The sequence below is a fragment of the Bicyclus anynana genome, chromosome 5, assembly GCF_947172395.1.
Source record: "Bicyclus anynana chromosome 5, ilBicAnyn1.1, whole genome shotgun sequence".
NCBI classification, from domain to species: domain Eukaryota; kingdom Metazoa; phylum Arthropoda; class Insecta; order Lepidoptera; family Nymphalidae; genus Bicyclus; species Bicyclus anynana.
Genome location: NC_069087.1, coordinates 8,550,927 through 8,568,821, shown reverse-complemented (window position 1 = coordinate 8,568,821; position 17,895 = coordinate 8,550,927). Strand labels below are relative to the sequence as shown.

Genomic DNA, 17,895 nt, shown 5'->3' with positions numbered 1-17,895 from the left:
GTGTCACTGTGATGATCATGTAAGCTTTTTCAATATTTTCCCATTAAGAGTACAAAAATATATTCGTTCAAGATGGATTTTTTATTAAAACAACAACCAGTTCAAAACTAATATATTAATAACAGTAACAATAACTGAACATATGGCCACGATAACTGAATAAGTAGGTAGGTAGGTACTATTGGTAGGTACTCGTACAATACATCCTTACAGATTACAAAACGTTTTTTTAAACCGTTTAAAGAATAAGTCATTGTCAAGCAAATTGTACTTTCTACATAAATAGGTATTTTATTTATATTTTTAATTCCGCGAATAATTTGGCAACTGTCAGATAGGATATCTACTAATTATAACTATTAAGCAGAAGAAAACATTATAATATTTTCTATTTACTTCGAAGCTGGTGCCAATGGTACAATTAATTTTAAGACAATCAATCGTACCCTCTTTTTCTTTTACCTTTAGGATTGGAATTGTTTACCCAAATTTATATGGGACCTACTTCAAAATATACCCTTTATAAAAAATAAAGAATTATCAAAATCGGTCCACTCAGTAAAAAGTTACGCTTTACATTACAATTAATTTGAAAAGCATCAATCATCTTCTATTTTTCTACCCTTAGGGTTGAAATTGTTTCTTCAATTTTGTATGAGACCATAATTAGACCATTGCCACCGTCTTTAAAGTGATGAATAGATAGAAAATATTATAATATTTTCATATTTCACAGTTTTTTTTGCATACGTTTGTATTTTTGAAGTCGGTAGAATTTTTAAATTATTTATTATATAAATAGCATAAATATTTTTTTAAAAATATAAATTATTTCGTCCCCGCACCAAAACATTTCTGATTTTAAATAACATAAAAAACAAGACTTTAAAAAAAATCATTAAAATCGGAGCTGTTTCTGAGGACTTCCTGCATATGCTTGTTTTATGTATTCTGTGAGTCCCCTACTAGTTGTACTAGTTTGTTTAATAAGGAGTGATAAGGTGTAAAATATCTTTAGGTGAAGTTTGTCTAAAGGCTTCGACGTAACGTTCTTCATCTGGATATTCCAACAATTTCTGCTCATTGGGGAGATAGGCGAATCCATCAAAATGGGTAAACTCTTTTGCTAAAGTGTCTTCCAAGTTCTTGATACGATATGGCACTAAGAGCTTCTGTAGGTTTTCTGAAAATACAACTTATTAAATTTAATCTACCTCATAGTATTGACATGATTAAAAATTATATATTAAAACTAGCGGACCTGCGACATCGTACGCGTGAAATTCTGTTTTTCATAAATCCCGCGAGAACTATATACTTTTTCGGAATTAAAAATAGCCTATATGTTGCTCCAGAACCTTTATCTTACAATGAAAGTGCCATTATAATCGGTTCAGCCGTTCCTGAAGTTAACCCGGACAGTCAGAAAGATAGACCGGCAGACAAGAATTTAAAAAAAAGCATGATTATGCATCAGTATTGGTCTGTGTGTGTACTTGAGTCCCTACTCATCCCCTGTATGGTATAACTATAGAGTGGGAGTAGGGTAGGGTAGCAGTAGGGTTTCGCGCGGACGAAGTCGCGGGCGTCCGCTAGTAACTAATAGAATTATAGAGGTTTATGCTTAACACTTAAAAGGCATCCATCATAGTAGTCTAACATAGTCAACAATGTCATTTTGATGTGTACTAAGCTGGGACTGAGGAATCAAAACTCTCATTCCTTATTAGCACTGTCAAGATGTGTACCTTCCAGTTTTCTATGAGCTACAATGGGCATCTTCAAGTCAAGAGTGAATAGGCACGACACAAGCATGTTGCAGCGTAGGCTATAATCTTCTGAAATTCTTTGATTTATTTCAATTACAGAACTATCACACTAGTGGATTGCAAAGCGGAGAGGGCTCGCAACGTATAGGTTACGGGTGCGCAATGTTGTACTGTCTGTACGATATACGATCGAGTAATCGAAATCGTAGGCAAAATTTACGATCTTTTCAAATCTTAGGCCCATCATCTTAACGAGCTAAAAGTACATTATGATATAGGTGCGGTAAGTTGAAAATTACAGCCGAGGCGATATTGTAAGGAAGCAGAGGCTGTAATTATCAAAGCCCACGTATGTCATATGACGTTTTATAACACATTTGCGGGGAAACACACTTTGAACACACTTTCTAAAAACGAATTTGCATCTTTGCCTGTTTTTCATAGGATGACATTTTGATACGCTTGTAATTTTTGCACAGATAACGAAGTGCGCACACCACTGATTGTTTTTTTTAGATAAATGCACCAAAACAGCCAGTATTACTAATAAAGTAAATGAATATTTTTGTGTTTCTGATACAGATAAATGGTTGACATTTATCTTCAAAATTATTAAAATTAAAGAAAGCCTTTTTATTATATTTTATCTCACAAAGTTTTTTAATAATTTTATTCATAAAATGTTGAGCACTTTTCTGAAATAAAAACTCTTTGCTAAGATTTAAAAAAGTAAATTTCGTTTTTAGACGTATGTCCATTACATTACGGCACATGTTTTTTCTTAATGTACCTACTGTACGTCGTTAATTCGCTAAAAACCGCGACGAAAACGTTGCGAATCCGCCACGTCTTCGCTGCGCGCCTGCTCCACTTGGCGAACCGCTATGATAAGGCCCTTTGGCTTAGTTTACAAACACTTTTGATACGTCAAGTTATGTCATAATAAGTCGAAAACTTAAAATTTGTTTACCACCATTATACAAACTTATCTAAAACTAAGCACACAATCGTATAATGCAGTTCAGCACCAAGCTTTTTTATCATTTATATAAATCAGTGGCATAGCGTGCCGTAGAAGGCCCTGTATCAAAATTTGTTGAGGGCCAAATAAAGGGTAAAGATTTCTCACAAAACAAATGAAAATGCTCGCTTAAAATAAATATGACAGTGACTTAACGTACGTAAGATGTTTTAATTTGAGTTGAGTTCCTTTAAGCATAAGAGAACACTGGCCTTGTATAAGTCCAATAGAATTGGTTGATGATGGTGATGACAATACTCACCCTGTGCTACATATCTCTCAGACTGATCGCCCGCCAACACGCAATAGAAGGGTTGTTGCAGATTCCGAGAACTGTCCACCCCTTGTAATAACAAGTTGTGACCGTTCACTTCCCACCCCCGGATTATGCAGGTATAATTATACAATTTGTGAAAACATATCATGCCAACTGCGTACTTTATGTCTTTATGGTGCCTTTTGACAACAATCTGAAATATGATAAGATATAATAGGCCTCAATATATACATATAATAAGCCTCAATAGCTCAACGGTAAAAGCGGCCGCACTCATCACCGAGGGATGGTGGTTCGATCCCCGCTCTGTTGGTCTATCCTAACACAGTCTTTACTGACTAATTAGAGGGGAATGGGAATATTGGTCATATTAAAAAAATATATATGGCAAATTATAAAATAATAATAATACTTATACTACAGCCTTTCTTGATGAGTACACCAATAAAGAAATTAGAAATGAAGGTAGAAAACGCATGCAAAGCTTATTAATCAAATTTATTTTCATTAATTTATGTACAAGTTAATTATAATTATTATTAGGTGTGAAATGACTAGTGACTTATACCCTCATTTTTAATTTGTTTGTTTTGTAAACAGTACTCATCAAGAACGGCTGTAGTATAGATCTAAGTTTTTTTATTCTTTACAAGTTAGCCCTCGACTAGTGATGATGCCATCTAAGATGGAAGTAAGCTAACTTGTTAGGCGGAGGATGAAAATGCACACCCCATTCAGTTTCTACACGACATCGTACTGGAACTGTAAATCTATACATGCATACATGGCTCCACGGATGACCAGCGCTGCGCTGGTGCATCCACCACTAGCATAGCACATGCTGAGTGTGACCTTGTCGAACTTGTCAGTTGTTACTATCGTTACTCAGTGCCGTGCATACGGTTGTCGATCAGGGTATGCACTATGCACTAGTAATAAAATTAAGCAAACTAGAAAAATCTGTATTTAATAAGCACTAAGAAGACAACTCTTCGGCTATGCAGTACTTTAGTGCATGTATGAACTGCACTCCACTGTCGTTACTTATTGTTATTAAAATTTGAGTAAAAATACGTGAATTTTCAATTGTTTGGATCGTGCCGCGATGCACGGAGCAGCTTATGACTAAGGGCCCCTTGTGGGATCGAAATTAGTCAGGCATACTCCGACGTAATATCACGTGAGTTTTAGCCGTGTTTCATAATCAATTAATAACAATTTCAACTGTAAGAGTAAGAAAACAAGGGATGATTGATTGTTTACCCATTAATTTTAGTGTAAAACCAAGCATAACTTTTTATTAAGTAGTCCGATTATAATAACTCTATTTTAAATAGAGAGGTATATCCTTTTCGACAATAGTCCCATATAAATTTTAAAAATCAATTTAGTATCACGTTAGTTTTAACCGTATTTTACAATAAATTTAATCCTCAATTGGTTAAAAAAAAATACTTACTGGTCGATTAACATTTTCTGTAGAAGACTCATTTAGTCTGGATAATACGAGTATCATTTCAAGGTGTACATCTTCCAACTGAAAAATTAAACAAGCATTTTACTATAGGAAAGAAACATAAATATCTGTTGATTATTGGAAATACTGAAATAGACAGACAGTAAATTAGTGATCAATATGGACAACATATTAATTACTTAAGACATTGAACTTTGGTTCTTCTGCGGATCTCCTCATATCTGATTCGATCACGCAGAGATACTCCTAGCACGGCTCTTTCCATCGCCCGTTGTGTGACTCTGAGCCTTCTTATGGGACCTATCGTTAGTGACCACGTCTGGGAGCCATAGGACCCCCCACCAGGTGGACTAACGACATCAAGCGAGTCGAACGGATTCACTGGATGCAGGCGGTTCAGAATCGTGATGGAAGTCCCTACAAAAGGCCTACGTCCTGCAGTGGCAGTCCATCGGCTGATATGATGATGATGATGATGATTTATTTACTATTCTAGTAGAAACTTTGTACAATAACATTTATGCACTCACATATTTCATGTTTAGTGTCGTCTCAATTGCCGGCGATTGAGCATACTTCACCAAATGTTGAAAGAAATTTTTATAAGCACTGTTTATATTGTGATTGGTGCCAAAGAAGTCCCACAGATGAACGGCGTTCTGAGTTTTGCTAAAACCGAAGTAACCATACATCACATAATAAAAACTGTTTAAATTTCGAGTTTTTATGGGTTTTACCGGCTGCTTCTAAAGACTCGTTCAAGATCATTCTTTATTCTGTGTATGAAATATGTTTTGTTCTGTTTCTATATTAGAACAGGTATGTCCAAAGCTGCTGTGCAAAGATCATACCAAATTTAACTATGCATGAAGAATTAACAAGTGGAAAAAGGCAGTTTTAATCGATTTTAAAGGAGTTCCTTAACCCATTCACCCGGTCACAACACGGGTTCACAAGTCTCGGGCGCATTTGAAAAAAGGAAAGAAAAATGCGTTTATTTCGAAATTATGCCACACATCACAATATCTCCAGTACACCATGACATCCAGAACAATACCCTGCGATGTGTGGCATAACCCAGAAAATGGCCCCAGCTCAGCATAATACGTAGCATTCTTAATTTTAAAGACCATTTTAAATTGAACACGTAGCGCTGATTTTCAGTTGGACCCACAGATTGGGTAACGCCACAAACACAACCAACACAACCTTGTAATCTAAAGTAATACCTACAATGAAATTAAACTGAAAAATAAACTTAATAATAAATAACCAAAAAGAACTAAAATGAGTTAAAGTATAGACCTAATAAAAAAATATTATACTATTATTTCAATACATAATATGTTATTCTATCATTTCGGAGTATGGGTGTCGGGTCCATCAGGTGGCAGTCTAACTGCCACACTCATACAGTGAATCCATGTCAACCTATGTCTTAATTTTACTAGAACAGTAGGTAGTTGATATGTTTATGTGGTTTTAGGTATCCTGGTAAATGGTAGAAAAGTACTAATCATGTCCACGGGGAAATAACAATTACATTAAAGCCATCAGTATAAACCAGGTATAGAAGGTTCCCAACAATGATTGCCAGCGAGTTTCTATAAACACAGCACACTTACCATGTTTTTATTGGACCTTTTGCTTTCATATACGAAGAATATATAAACTGCAGCAAAGAATCTGGATAATATTCATAGTTCATTTGGCCTTGTGAAAACGGACAACTTCTTTTAACCTTTATTTCGCCATTAAAAAGATCTATCGTATAGGAAGCATTGGCCTCATCAACACTTTGCCATTTTAGGAACAGATGATTTGGGAATGCAATCAATTCACACTGTAGGCCAAACCTTTTTGCCACTGCTTGATAAATTGCACCGTATGAAATAAAATCGCCTTCGTTGTTATCTATTACCTACAAAATTAAAATAGTAGTATAATCAACTGTTATTTTTTTTTTATTTTTTACAAGTTAGCTCTTGAAGAAACATTAAGAGTATGTTTATTAAATTAATGTTAAGTACCTGTAGATACAAATAAACAGTTTTAAATTTTTAAGAATATCCCGAGAACTCAAGAAAATTTGTATTGAATAAGGAGTTTTCCATTTTTTACAATTTGTGTGTGTTATATGTATTTTATAACAGATTTATTTGAACGTGATCATTATTAGTTAGTGTTATGTAGTATTTGTACTTTGGTTATAACTAAAGATAAATGTATACCTTTACTATATCTAAAGTCTTGGAACTAGGTGCGGTTGACACTTTGCTGTTTTCATTATAAATTACTTTTGATATAGCCTGCAACAGTTGTCTTTCAGAGTATTTCTTTCTTTCTGTCAGTGGTGGTTGTTTCGTTTTTGGATTATTTTCCTCTAAATACTTTTCAACTTTTGTTATAAGCAATTGTATCTGAAACAAAGATAGGGTTTTTTAAAAATATATACCTTTATGGTTTATTTAAAAAAAATACTATATTCTTACTAGTACTTGGCTGCAATTACACATGAGAGTAAGTTATTACATGTACAGGTACAGGTACACAGTGTATCTTGAAACTAAATAACAAATTTAATACAAATAGGTTTTTTTTTATTCTTTACAAGTTAGCCCTCGACTATAATCTCACCTGATGGTATTGACTATAATCTCACCTGATTATATATTTTGGTTTCTACACGACATCATACCAGAACGATAAATCGCTTGGTGGTACGTCTTTGCCGGTAGGGTAGGTAAACTAGCATTCCAAACTGGTGGTAGAATCTTTACAAATAGTCAACTGACGTGTCAAAAGTGCTTGTAAACTGAACTACTTGAAATAAATGAATTTTGAATTTTAGCCAGATGCACTGTTTGTACAAAATATATTATAATTTTGTATTTTATTCAAAAGGATAAATAAATAAATAAGAGAATAATAAAAACAGAACAATATTTCACAGCAATATTGGTTAGTAAGGGTTCTTTTATATGAGCAGCACGTTGCCAACGGCATAGGCAACTGTTACCAGCGTAATATATATAGCATAATATAATATGTATAACTGTTATTACCCTTTGTTCAACCTCTTCATCACTGTACATTCTAGTAACATCTACCCACTGTAAAAAGAATGTAGTAACAAACACTGGTGTGAGCTCAATCCGTATGTGCTTTTGTAACCATTTCATAGCAAGGTAGGTATGGAACAAATACCGTAGAACGATTTTTGCATAGTACATAGTTGTTAATGTATACAGTGGTCTGCAAAAAAAGAAAGCACATTTTAAGCATAATTTAAAAGAAATCACATGGAGTATTAGAATTGATTATAAATAATAAAATTGAATATAATTAGTATTAGAATTTATTGCAGTGATTTTTAAAGTGGGTTCTATAGAAAAGTCACATGCAGACCTAGGATGTGCGCCATGAGATAGCTTGTGACAAAGTACATATATTTTTAAGAATATTTGCCATCCCATTCCCGTAGACTGTATTAGGAGTGGATACAACAAATAGTCCAGCAGCAGGCTAATTCACTAATTTTGAAGTATGCTTTTTGCATATACGAAATTAAGATTCTAATAAAATAAAAATGTCATCAGGTATTTACTGGTGGATATCATACAGTAGGTAAATGACATTTTGTCAATCTATTTGATGTTTTTTTAATAGTTTGATAATAAACCACCACCCCTCAGTGATGAATCTGGCAACTTTACTGTTGAGCTATTGATACTCTTCAGATTCTCAACCAACAGTGGCAAAATCAAAACTGTCACTCTCTCTTTTATTGTAATAGGACAAAAATTAATTAGATTTTTTAATCTTATCGAATTATCAAAATATATATCAGGCCAACATGAAATTTAATATTATTTGCATAGCACACTTACTTCATACATTGATTGTTATCAATTATTTCATATCCTTTATTCACAATATTTTGAAGTATATAAATTGTGTAATAGTAATTTAGATTATTTTCTGTTGCAATCATAAAGAAAGCTCCCACATCTGTTAAAGAAACATCTTTGGTTCTCCTGAAACATCATTTAATATATTATTCCATTCAGTTAATAATTAAGTAAGTCAGAAGTAAATTAGCATGTAGAGATTGCAAGACAAGAATGTTTAAATTTAGTTTTTTTGTGCTTTGCTTTTTTAATGGTCCTATCTCTAGTCTGAATTAGACTAGACTTTCAACTTCACTAATGTAACTATACTCCTTTAATTTATTGTATACTAGCAGATGCCCGCGACTTTGTCCGCGTGAAAATCGATGTACATTTTCGAACCCTTCGCCCCTTCTATTTACATTTTCGAATTTTTTATATATGAAAAATACAAAATCATAACCCCTATACAATAAAGTGCGCGTTTTTTTTGCTTGGGTAAAATGCCCAGCCGTAACCACGGTCGGTAGTCCCATCATAAGCCCCCGGCCGAAGTTTTTTGTGCTTGGGTAAAATGCCCAGCCTTAGCCACGGTCGGAGGCCCTATTACAAACCCCCGGCCGAAGGCCGGTGTACAATAAGGTGCCCGACCGAAGGTCGCGCGTTTTTTTTCGCTTGGGTAAAATGCCCAGCTAGCCACGGTCAGTAGACCCATCATAAGCCCCCGGTCGAAGTTTTTTGTGCTTGGGTAAAATGCCCAGCCGTAACTACGATCAAATTATCCAATTTGAACCTGAACTTTTAAGTAGTTCCTATGATTAGCTTGGCGCGTTCAACCAAATAAACAAACAAATTGGTCAGTTGAGTATAGAATATGTGCCTCAATATCGATATTACACAGTTTTAGTGGAAAACTCGTTTCTCTATATAACGCCTGCGAATCAATTTGAGCAATCCGGTTTTTTCAAGATAACTTTTTTTCTATCTGTCCGATCTTAATGAAACAAAGCCTATATGTTGCCCTGAACTTTGCTTAATCTATTTGTGAAAACCGCATCAAAATCCGTTCAGTAGAACCAGAGAATAGCGCGAACATACAGACAGAAGGACAGACAGACAAGAAAATTAAAAAAAATATTTTTGTATTCTATTGCTCATTTCTAATCGCCCTAACTTGATTTTTAGTTAAATTTGGGCAAAGTACAGACACGCGATTTCTACTCTTTTATTATAGTATAGAATAGATAGATAGATAGAAGATAGATAGATAGATTTCTAATAGCCTTGTATATTCCCAGAATAGAAACTTTTGGAAAAAGAATGTCTTCTTTGCACATTGTAGTAAGTTAATAACATTAATACCTTTTTAGTGTGTAACACATAGGAATGTCAATATGGCTGAAACATGTTAATTATTTAGTTACACAGCCTGACAGATAATTAATGACATCATAACTCTAAAAATAAATAAATAAGAAAATATTTTAGATAGAAATAAAGTAATGCATAGGTACAAAAACAGCCAAGGTAGAGGCCCTACAGTGAAACATACAAACATACATACATAGACTGCGAACATCATTATCCATTCTTGCTTTACCATATTCATGTAAAATACCATAGCTTAACATTGTTACTGGTTGTATGTTAGATGTTTTTTCAATTTTAGACACAAACCTAACCCTGTCAATATCTTGTCTGTACTTTATTCCTTACTAAATCCATAAGTATCTGCGTGTGTTAGTTTGTGTGTGTCTGTTGACTGACTGTATGTGTGTGTTGTACTGCCTACTTACCTCACAACCTACCTACATTCTAGAATAATTAGGGCAAAACAGCTTGCATCCATACAATATTTACTAAAACAGACTTACCAGTTGTACACTGGTGGCATAGACAGTAGTTCCATACATACTGTTTGTTTCAATTTAAAAAAGTGGATTACTTCTTTATGCCAGTTACCACCTTTCCGTTCACTAACAAGTTTAACCACAGCGTTTGGTACACTGTAATAATAGGAAATAATCTATTATGCACCACATAATCCTGTTACGTGATGTCGTTTAATAAACTGGCGCGATGAAAACAATTTTCATACTTACGCTTTTGAAAACTTCTTTTTCCACAAAAATTCATTGTCTGATATTAATTCAAGGAATTGCTTACATGTAGCGCCGAAGTGTACTATATCTCGAGGCTCATTATTTACTAATATTAATGTGATAACTTCATCCGGTAAATCAGTAATTGAAGTGAAAACACTCACAGGGCTTTCCATTTTAATGCGCAATAATAAAGATAAACTAAAAATGTCACATCACTTCCGCAGCTTTAGTTAGCATTTAGCTAAAATTAATAATAAAGATTATCGTAACTTAAATAAATTAAATTATCAAACATGTAAATACATTAGAACAATTTAATTAGAATTGTTGACAAATGTTATTTGACAAAGTTGGAGGCTGGAGCACAATAGGGCTGTTGATATAATATCGATATATCGAAATATCGATATTTTTATTATAAAATATTGATATTATGGTTTTCATCCTTCGACCATTAATAACAGGACCTGCCTCGCTAACCGTTACCCCTCTGGCAAAGATGAAAAATCAATGATCTAACGCGTTTATAAAAACTGTTGCTATAGAATCGATGTTTCATTGTTGTAATCTTTTTCGTCGTGTAACGAGCTCCATAGAAATGCCGGTTTGTGTAGTTGAATGGCATAAAATACGGCGAAAAATTTGTAGTTTAATAAAAGATTGAGTAACGTTTCATTCGTAAGTATTTCTACCTTAATTTTATCAAATTTATATTACAAACAATATATAAAAAGAATCGATTCTTTTGACAGAACAGAAAAACATCGATCAAGTAATCGAATATTCAATGTATATATTCTGTGGATAGTCTAAGCAATGTGTTTGTAAACTGTGTAAAAATTACGCGTGTGTGTATTGCGAGTGAAATATATAGTTGTGTGTAGTGTATGGACACAGAATATATTTAATGGTGTTAAATATTTTCTTGTGAGTTTACCTTTTCCCCCTCAAAAAACGACAGACATTTTTGTCGGTGAATTTGGGTGCGAAACAGGTCCATAGTATAAATAGTCAAAGAATGTACTCTATTTTTAGTGATTTTTAATATCTGTGAACTTTTTAGTGATCTGTGTAATTGTGTATCTCTATCTTTTTAGCCGTTTGTGGTGTATCTCTATCTACTGATTTGTGCTAACCTTCATTTGTCGTCTGTGGTGCTAATACGAGTTATCTATCTCACTATTTGACGTTTGTGATCAGTAATCTGTGGATTAAATGAAAATTGAAAAACAAAAACAGAAAACAAATCTCTGAAATCAGAAGCCCGAACCGAACCCGAACGTGTATAAAGGATACGAATACAGATTACGTATAGAATAGATCAAATCAATAGAAGTGGAAGTTACAAAAATTAACATAAGTCATAAATAATACAATGGAAAATTGCAATAAAATCATTCCACCACATTTGAATGCGGAAGCTTACAGAACTTGCATACCAGAAATAAACACTCGATCTTATTTTGATTACATTCATATTAACGCCGGTAATATTTGTGGCATTATATATTCTAATTATCTCCGTTCTATCCATATCACCCTGAATTTCACTACCGACTCATGTAAATATAACCTCAAATACCGGACTTACAGCTTTTTTACTCTCTTGATAACTTGAAAATTGTGTTATTATCTGCAATACATAATAAGTATTCATTCTGGTCATATTAACTACAGATACTCAGTCAGGAGTCATCAGGAAGTAAACTTACTAAATTATAAGATAATTTGTGGATGAAATTCCCAAGTATTGTTTTTGGTACTATTATTTAACTTCTTGGAACTGGCTGGTTGATATTATCATATGGTGTGCCACATGTATGTTTGCCAATATTCACACATTTTGTTGTAGAAGGAACATCACTAATAGGCTGTTCAGAGTTAACTGGAAGAAATTGGAATGGTGCAGTCAGTGTATGCTCCAAGTGGTCTGACAAAAAGTCTAGAATGCCACCAAAAAAAGATATTGACTTGACAAGTGGTTCTGCTGATGGGTGCTTTATAGATAGTTCATATAAAGTAAGTTTTAACTTGAAAGACTTGGGTTTGTATCACAATTGTTAAATTGTGCTTGTTTTTTTAAATACCCTACAGGCTAAAAGCCTACAGGAAGAAAGATTTTGTATAATGCAGTAGAAATACTTGTTTCTATAATCTATTCATTTAGAATTTTCATTTATTTTATTTTAAAAGGCACTACAATATGAAATTCATTGAAATTTTCAAAAAAAAAAACATTTCTTCATAATAATTTTGAGCAGTTGTTAATTATTAGATTTATTAGATTGCTCTGATCCAAGTTAAACAGGTTCAATGACTTGTTATTTCTATACATTTTATTGAGTTGTGTAAGTGCCTGCCAACAAAATAAATGATTATTGACATGAGAATCTTGCTTGAGAATCCAACTTGTTGCCTTCCTAAGCCAGTATGGTCCTAATATAATTCCATAATTAGCTATACTTCTCTATGGGCATATTTCCATAGGAGCATGGATAAATTGTCAGCCTTCATAAAATGAAGAAGGTTTTCCTATAGGAGGCTCTTAATTCTCCCAGTCTATTTTGACATAACTAATCCACTGTTTTTTATATAATCCTCTGTTAGTCATCATCAGATCTCTATCTCTGTGATTAGATTTAACAGCCCTTCTCTGGCTTGTTAGCCTTGGTGAAACCCTACTGACATTAATGGCGCTTCAAACTATTGTTAAGTTACAAGCAGAGTATTTGAAATTGTCTGCTAACATAATATCTAATTTTTTCCATGGTAAGGTTTTGCTCGGTGAGGATAGTGGTGCTCTGAGTATATGGTCTACGGCTGTAAATGCCTGGGATAATTGGATCGAAGAGATGTCAGTAGCGGAGCACGACGGTGCAGTATTGGCGCTAGACTGCCTTGTCCCTGGTCAAGAGTATGTCACTGTTGGTGAAGACGGAAATATGAAGGTGCAAACTCTTGTTTTGTTCTTTGTGTGTAAGAGGATTATGCTATTTGTGTATGTTGTATATAGGGTTGCTATCTATACATATTAGCCGATTCCCGCCGGGTTACTTTTAAAAATCCATACATACATATTCACTATTGAAATCAATATATATAAATAGATGTATGAGAAACTGGAGTTTGTATCAAGCTGTATGAATTTCCACCCTTCGCCACTGATATATATAATATGTGCAAGAATACTGTTGACGGTCTCTGTGGTGCAGTGAAGGTCTTGAAATTTTCTAAATTGGTCCAGGCCTGCCTGGTGGTAGGCTTCGCGTGTATCTACTTACCACCCTACTGACAAATACATGCCGCCTAGCAATTTAGCTTTCCGGTATGATGAAGTGTAGAAACCGAAAGGGTTGTGGAATTTCATCCAACTAACAAGTTAGCCCGCTTTCATCTTAGATATCTCTTCCATCTTAGGCATCATCACTTACCACCAGGTGAGATTGTAGTCAAGGGCTAACTTGTAAAGTAAAGAATAATAAAAAATCTTACTATGCTTACTGTCAAATTATATGTGTGTGTGTGTGTGTGTGTTTATTGTCCAAATATGTTTCAACTTCTGCTTTCAAGGAAAGCAGAAGTTGAATTGGCTGTAATTTTTTTCCTCAATACAATAAAATAATCTTTATATGAAATACTTTAAAAAATGGATTTTCAGTATTGGAAAGTTATTTTAATGTACACACATACAGTCTTGAAGATTTTCAGACTGCTTAAATTTCATGTGATTGTGATTTGTTTCATAGATTTAATGTTTATTCAAAAAGTTAAAGGAATATCAAGGAAAATAATAATTCCATTGCACAAAGAAAGTCACCTAGTATTTTCGTATCATTTATATATATTTTTTGCTGTATTCATTTAAGATATAGTGACATATTTATTTAATTTTATTAATATCATTAATATTGGATAGAAGCAGGCGTTACTTTGCGGAAGTTCATCATGATTATATAATGATTTATTTATTTTGCTATCATCCGCGAAAATTCGGCGAACCCATGCGACAACGTCACCCAGGTCCGACAAAATACTCTCTACGTACGTTTCACCCCGAAACCGGAGCATCCTCAGGAGATGTTGACTCTACAACGTGCAATTGCAAAGTCAAAGTCTTTGCAATTGCACGTTGTCGCATGGGTTCGCCGAATTTTCGCGGATGATAGCAAAATAAATAAATCATTATATAATATCATTAATGTAAAATGTAAATATTTCAGGTATGGGATATTTCTGATTTGATATGTGTAAGAAACTACGTTGGAGCACATAGCAGAGCAATTTATGATGTCTCAGTTAGGCCACAGTCTGACGCCAACTTAGCTACAGGATCCTTGGATTATTATGCATCACTATGGGATCACAATATTGCCAAGCCTGTTTTAGGTAATAACTCATTAATTTTGCGTTTCTTATTTTTTAAAAAATATATTTACCGTTTCTCCTTAGGGTCACACAAACATAAGTCACTTGAAAACCATGTTATTTGTGAGTGTCATAGGCTATATTTATCCCCGTATTCTCACGGGAACTGCAACTGTGGGGCGTAAAAATATAGCCTATAGCACTCAAGGATAGTCATTGAGTGCTATAGGCTATATTTTTTCCTCTTATCCCTATGGGAACAGACACCACGCGGGTGAAACTGCGGGGCATTGACTAGTGTTTAATACAATAATGAGCATTTCACACTAACTATTATTTAAATTATAACAAAAACTAATTTTTATTTACATTTTATAGATCTGGCCAAAAATGATTGTGGCATAAGATGTCTACAATGGCTGGATGAGAATCGGCTTTTCTTTGGCGACGAAGCCGGAGCATTGAGTATGATTGATGTCCGAACACCTAAACATGTTACTAAGCTCACAGAATTCCCAGCGCCAGTTCATAAAATATGCTGTCAATCTGGGTGAGACATTTACTTGATTTTTTATTCATTATTTTTACGCACTCTTGACTAAGGGAGTAAGGTGGTGAATGTGTTATAAAAAGTGTAATCAGGCGAGGTGAACGAAAGTTGAAGAGGGAGTGCTAAAGGAGTTTTACCTCAATCATGACCGGTCAGAGCACACTGGTTTTTAATTTTTTGTTTACACTCTTGTAAATTATGTAATTTCATCAGTTATAGTCCTCCTATTTAAAAGTGGATGCAAAATCAGTGACCAAATACGTCCATACTCAATGAGTGCCAAACAACTCCTTTTCACTCAATTCAAGTAGTCACATTTACAAATTTAGTTTAAGGTTGAAACTCAATCCTTAATGTTGAATTTGCTCTAAATATGGGATTTTAAGACTATATTTAAAGGCCTTTAGGTGTAATTTTCTTTACCAATAATTCTAAAACTGTCAAAGTAAAATTGGCCAGTTTTAAGTGAAATTTTCTACAATATTTACGTCATAATATAATATTATACTAGCAGACTTATTATAGTATATAAGTTTTTTTATTATTCTTTACAAGTTAGCCCTTGATTACAATCTCACCTGATGGTAAGTGATGATGCTGTCTAAGATGGAAGAGGGCTAACTTGTTTGGAGGAGAATGAAAATCCACACCCCTTTCGGTTTCTACACGACATCATACCTGAACGCTAAATCGGTTGGCGGTACGTCTTTGTGGGTAGGGTGGTAACTAGCCACGGCCGAAGCCTCCCACCAGCCAAAAAATATAGATTTAGAAATATAGATGTAGGTTATCTCCAGAATTTATTTATTAATTGCTGGGTTTGTTTTAGGTCCGATCGAGTGTCTGTATGTTGTGATAACAATGTACTGTCAGTATATGAGTTTGATGAAGACTGTAAACTGAAGATGATTTATGAAAATAGCCGTTTACATAATAATAACATCAGAGGAATGGCTTGGGATGTTGAGGACAAAAATGTCTTGCACACTGTTGGATGGGACAGTGAAATAAGGGTCCATAATATAGGTTCTGCCGACCCAAGAGTGTGTTAATATAGGTTCTGTAGTTTTTTTGACTAAAAATACCAAAACGGTATTGTTGCATGACACTTATAAACGCTCCATATTCTCGTGCGATTATGGATTCGCGAATAATTCGAACGGTAATGTAGATTAGTCTCTAGCATGCCTTCGGAATCTTGTAAAGCATAGATCAAATATTTTTTACAATTAGATATGTCACTAGCGCGTCAAAATTGAGGCGAACAAAGGCCAATTGTCTTAATTTCTTTTAGTTGCATACTAAACGAATAATACCTAAATATTGTTTACAATATCAAGTTGTGTGTTCAGGGAGTGTAAAAACTATATATACACACACACCGTGTCCGTGGCCGCGTCGGTATGTCACTATGCCCGTTGTTATATTTTTGTAACTCTATGGTAAATTTATCCTGATTGACAATTGAACGGTTTCACTTCCGATAGATTACAATATACCGAAAAATAACACGTTAAATTGTAATCAGTATTTTCAGTTCACAATATGACGGCAGATTATAATATTACGAGTGAGATTATAAACTAACGTATTTTAAACACAAAATTGTGCATGTGTATATTAGTGGAGTAGCTAAATTCGGATCACTTTTTGCGGTGATTTTATAGGTACGTGACATATCTAATAGTATAAAATCATTGATGTAGACACAGTTTAAAACCCGTTTTGAAACCGGGTACCTATATGTCCTTATGACACGCTAAATCCTTTCAAGCCTTTAATGCATGTAGGTTTTCAAACTTGTTGACGTTTCGGAACATCGTTAAGATGCGCAATGCGAACCTACGTGCGACACAACCATACAAGAATATAAGTTAATAAAAATGAATATAATAAACTCGCTTTGTGGCAACACTACAAATATCAACCACTTATTATTGATCATTTTATCAGATTATTAAAATCATAATTACAAGACGAATAACGGTAAATATCATTAATTTAGCTGAGATTTACTAATTTTATAAATTTCATGAAATCAGCATCATCTTAGTATTCATTACATAATGCTTAGTTCGGGGCTAGATAGCAATGTAAAATTTTCCATATATTGATTTATTTATATTAGACAGTAATATTATTTTTAAGACTTATTGAACTTATTGAAAGGGTAAGAACAACAATAAGTGACTACAGCGCCCTCATTTATTTTCTACTCTCTCGTGTCGCACTATATCTGCGCAGTACACGTAGCGAAAGCCGCAGCTAATTTCACTACACCATTTTTATTTAATGTGTAATGTGTCTTGCACTTCATTCCTACCAACAATACCTACTTTATAGATTTAAAGCAAATAAACTTTAAAATAATATGTACGGAGAGTTTCATTTACATTTGACATTTGATCACCTTTGCTATCTAGGTTTTATTTTTAGAACCA

General features: G+C 33.9%; 2 protein-coding genes across 2 annotated transcripts; one reads left to right on the top strand and one right to left on the bottom strand.

Moving 5' to 3' along the window:
* Nucleotides 1-97: 97 nt before the first annotated feature.
* On the bottom strand, nucleotides 98-10,907 carry LOC112054851 (uncharacterized). Its single transcript, XM_052881567.1, has 10 exons — nucleotides 10,537-10,907; nucleotides 10,309-10,440; nucleotides 8,435-8,581; nucleotides 7,610-7,799; nucleotides 6,776-6,964; nucleotides 6,170-6,465; nucleotides 5,075-5,213; nucleotides 4,527-4,604; nucleotides 3,053-3,260; nucleotides 98-1,183 (listed from the first exon to the last, which is right to left on the bottom strand). Exons 1-10 carry the CDS (start codon nucleotides 10,710-10,712, stop codon nucleotides 984-986), a joined length of 1,755 nt encoding a protein of 584 aa, XP_052737527.1. The 5' UTR covers nucleotides 10,713-10,907; the 3' UTR covers nucleotides 98-983.
* Nucleotides 10,908-11,735: 828 nt separating this feature from the next.
* On the top strand, nucleotides 11,736-17,830 carry LOC112054849 (methylosome protein 50-like). The gene is made up of 6 exons (XM_052881690.1): nucleotides 11,736-12,026; nucleotides 12,392-12,558; nucleotides 13,314-13,487; nucleotides 14,760-14,925; nucleotides 15,283-15,454; nucleotides 16,284-17,830. Exons 1-6 carry the CDS (start codon nucleotides 11,915-11,917, stop codon nucleotides 16,504-16,506), a joined length of 1,014 nt encoding a protein of 337 aa, XP_052737650.1. The 5' UTR covers nucleotides 11,736-11,914; the 3' UTR covers nucleotides 16,507-17,830.
* The last annotated feature ends 65 nt before the right edge of the window (nucleotides 17,831-17,895 follow it).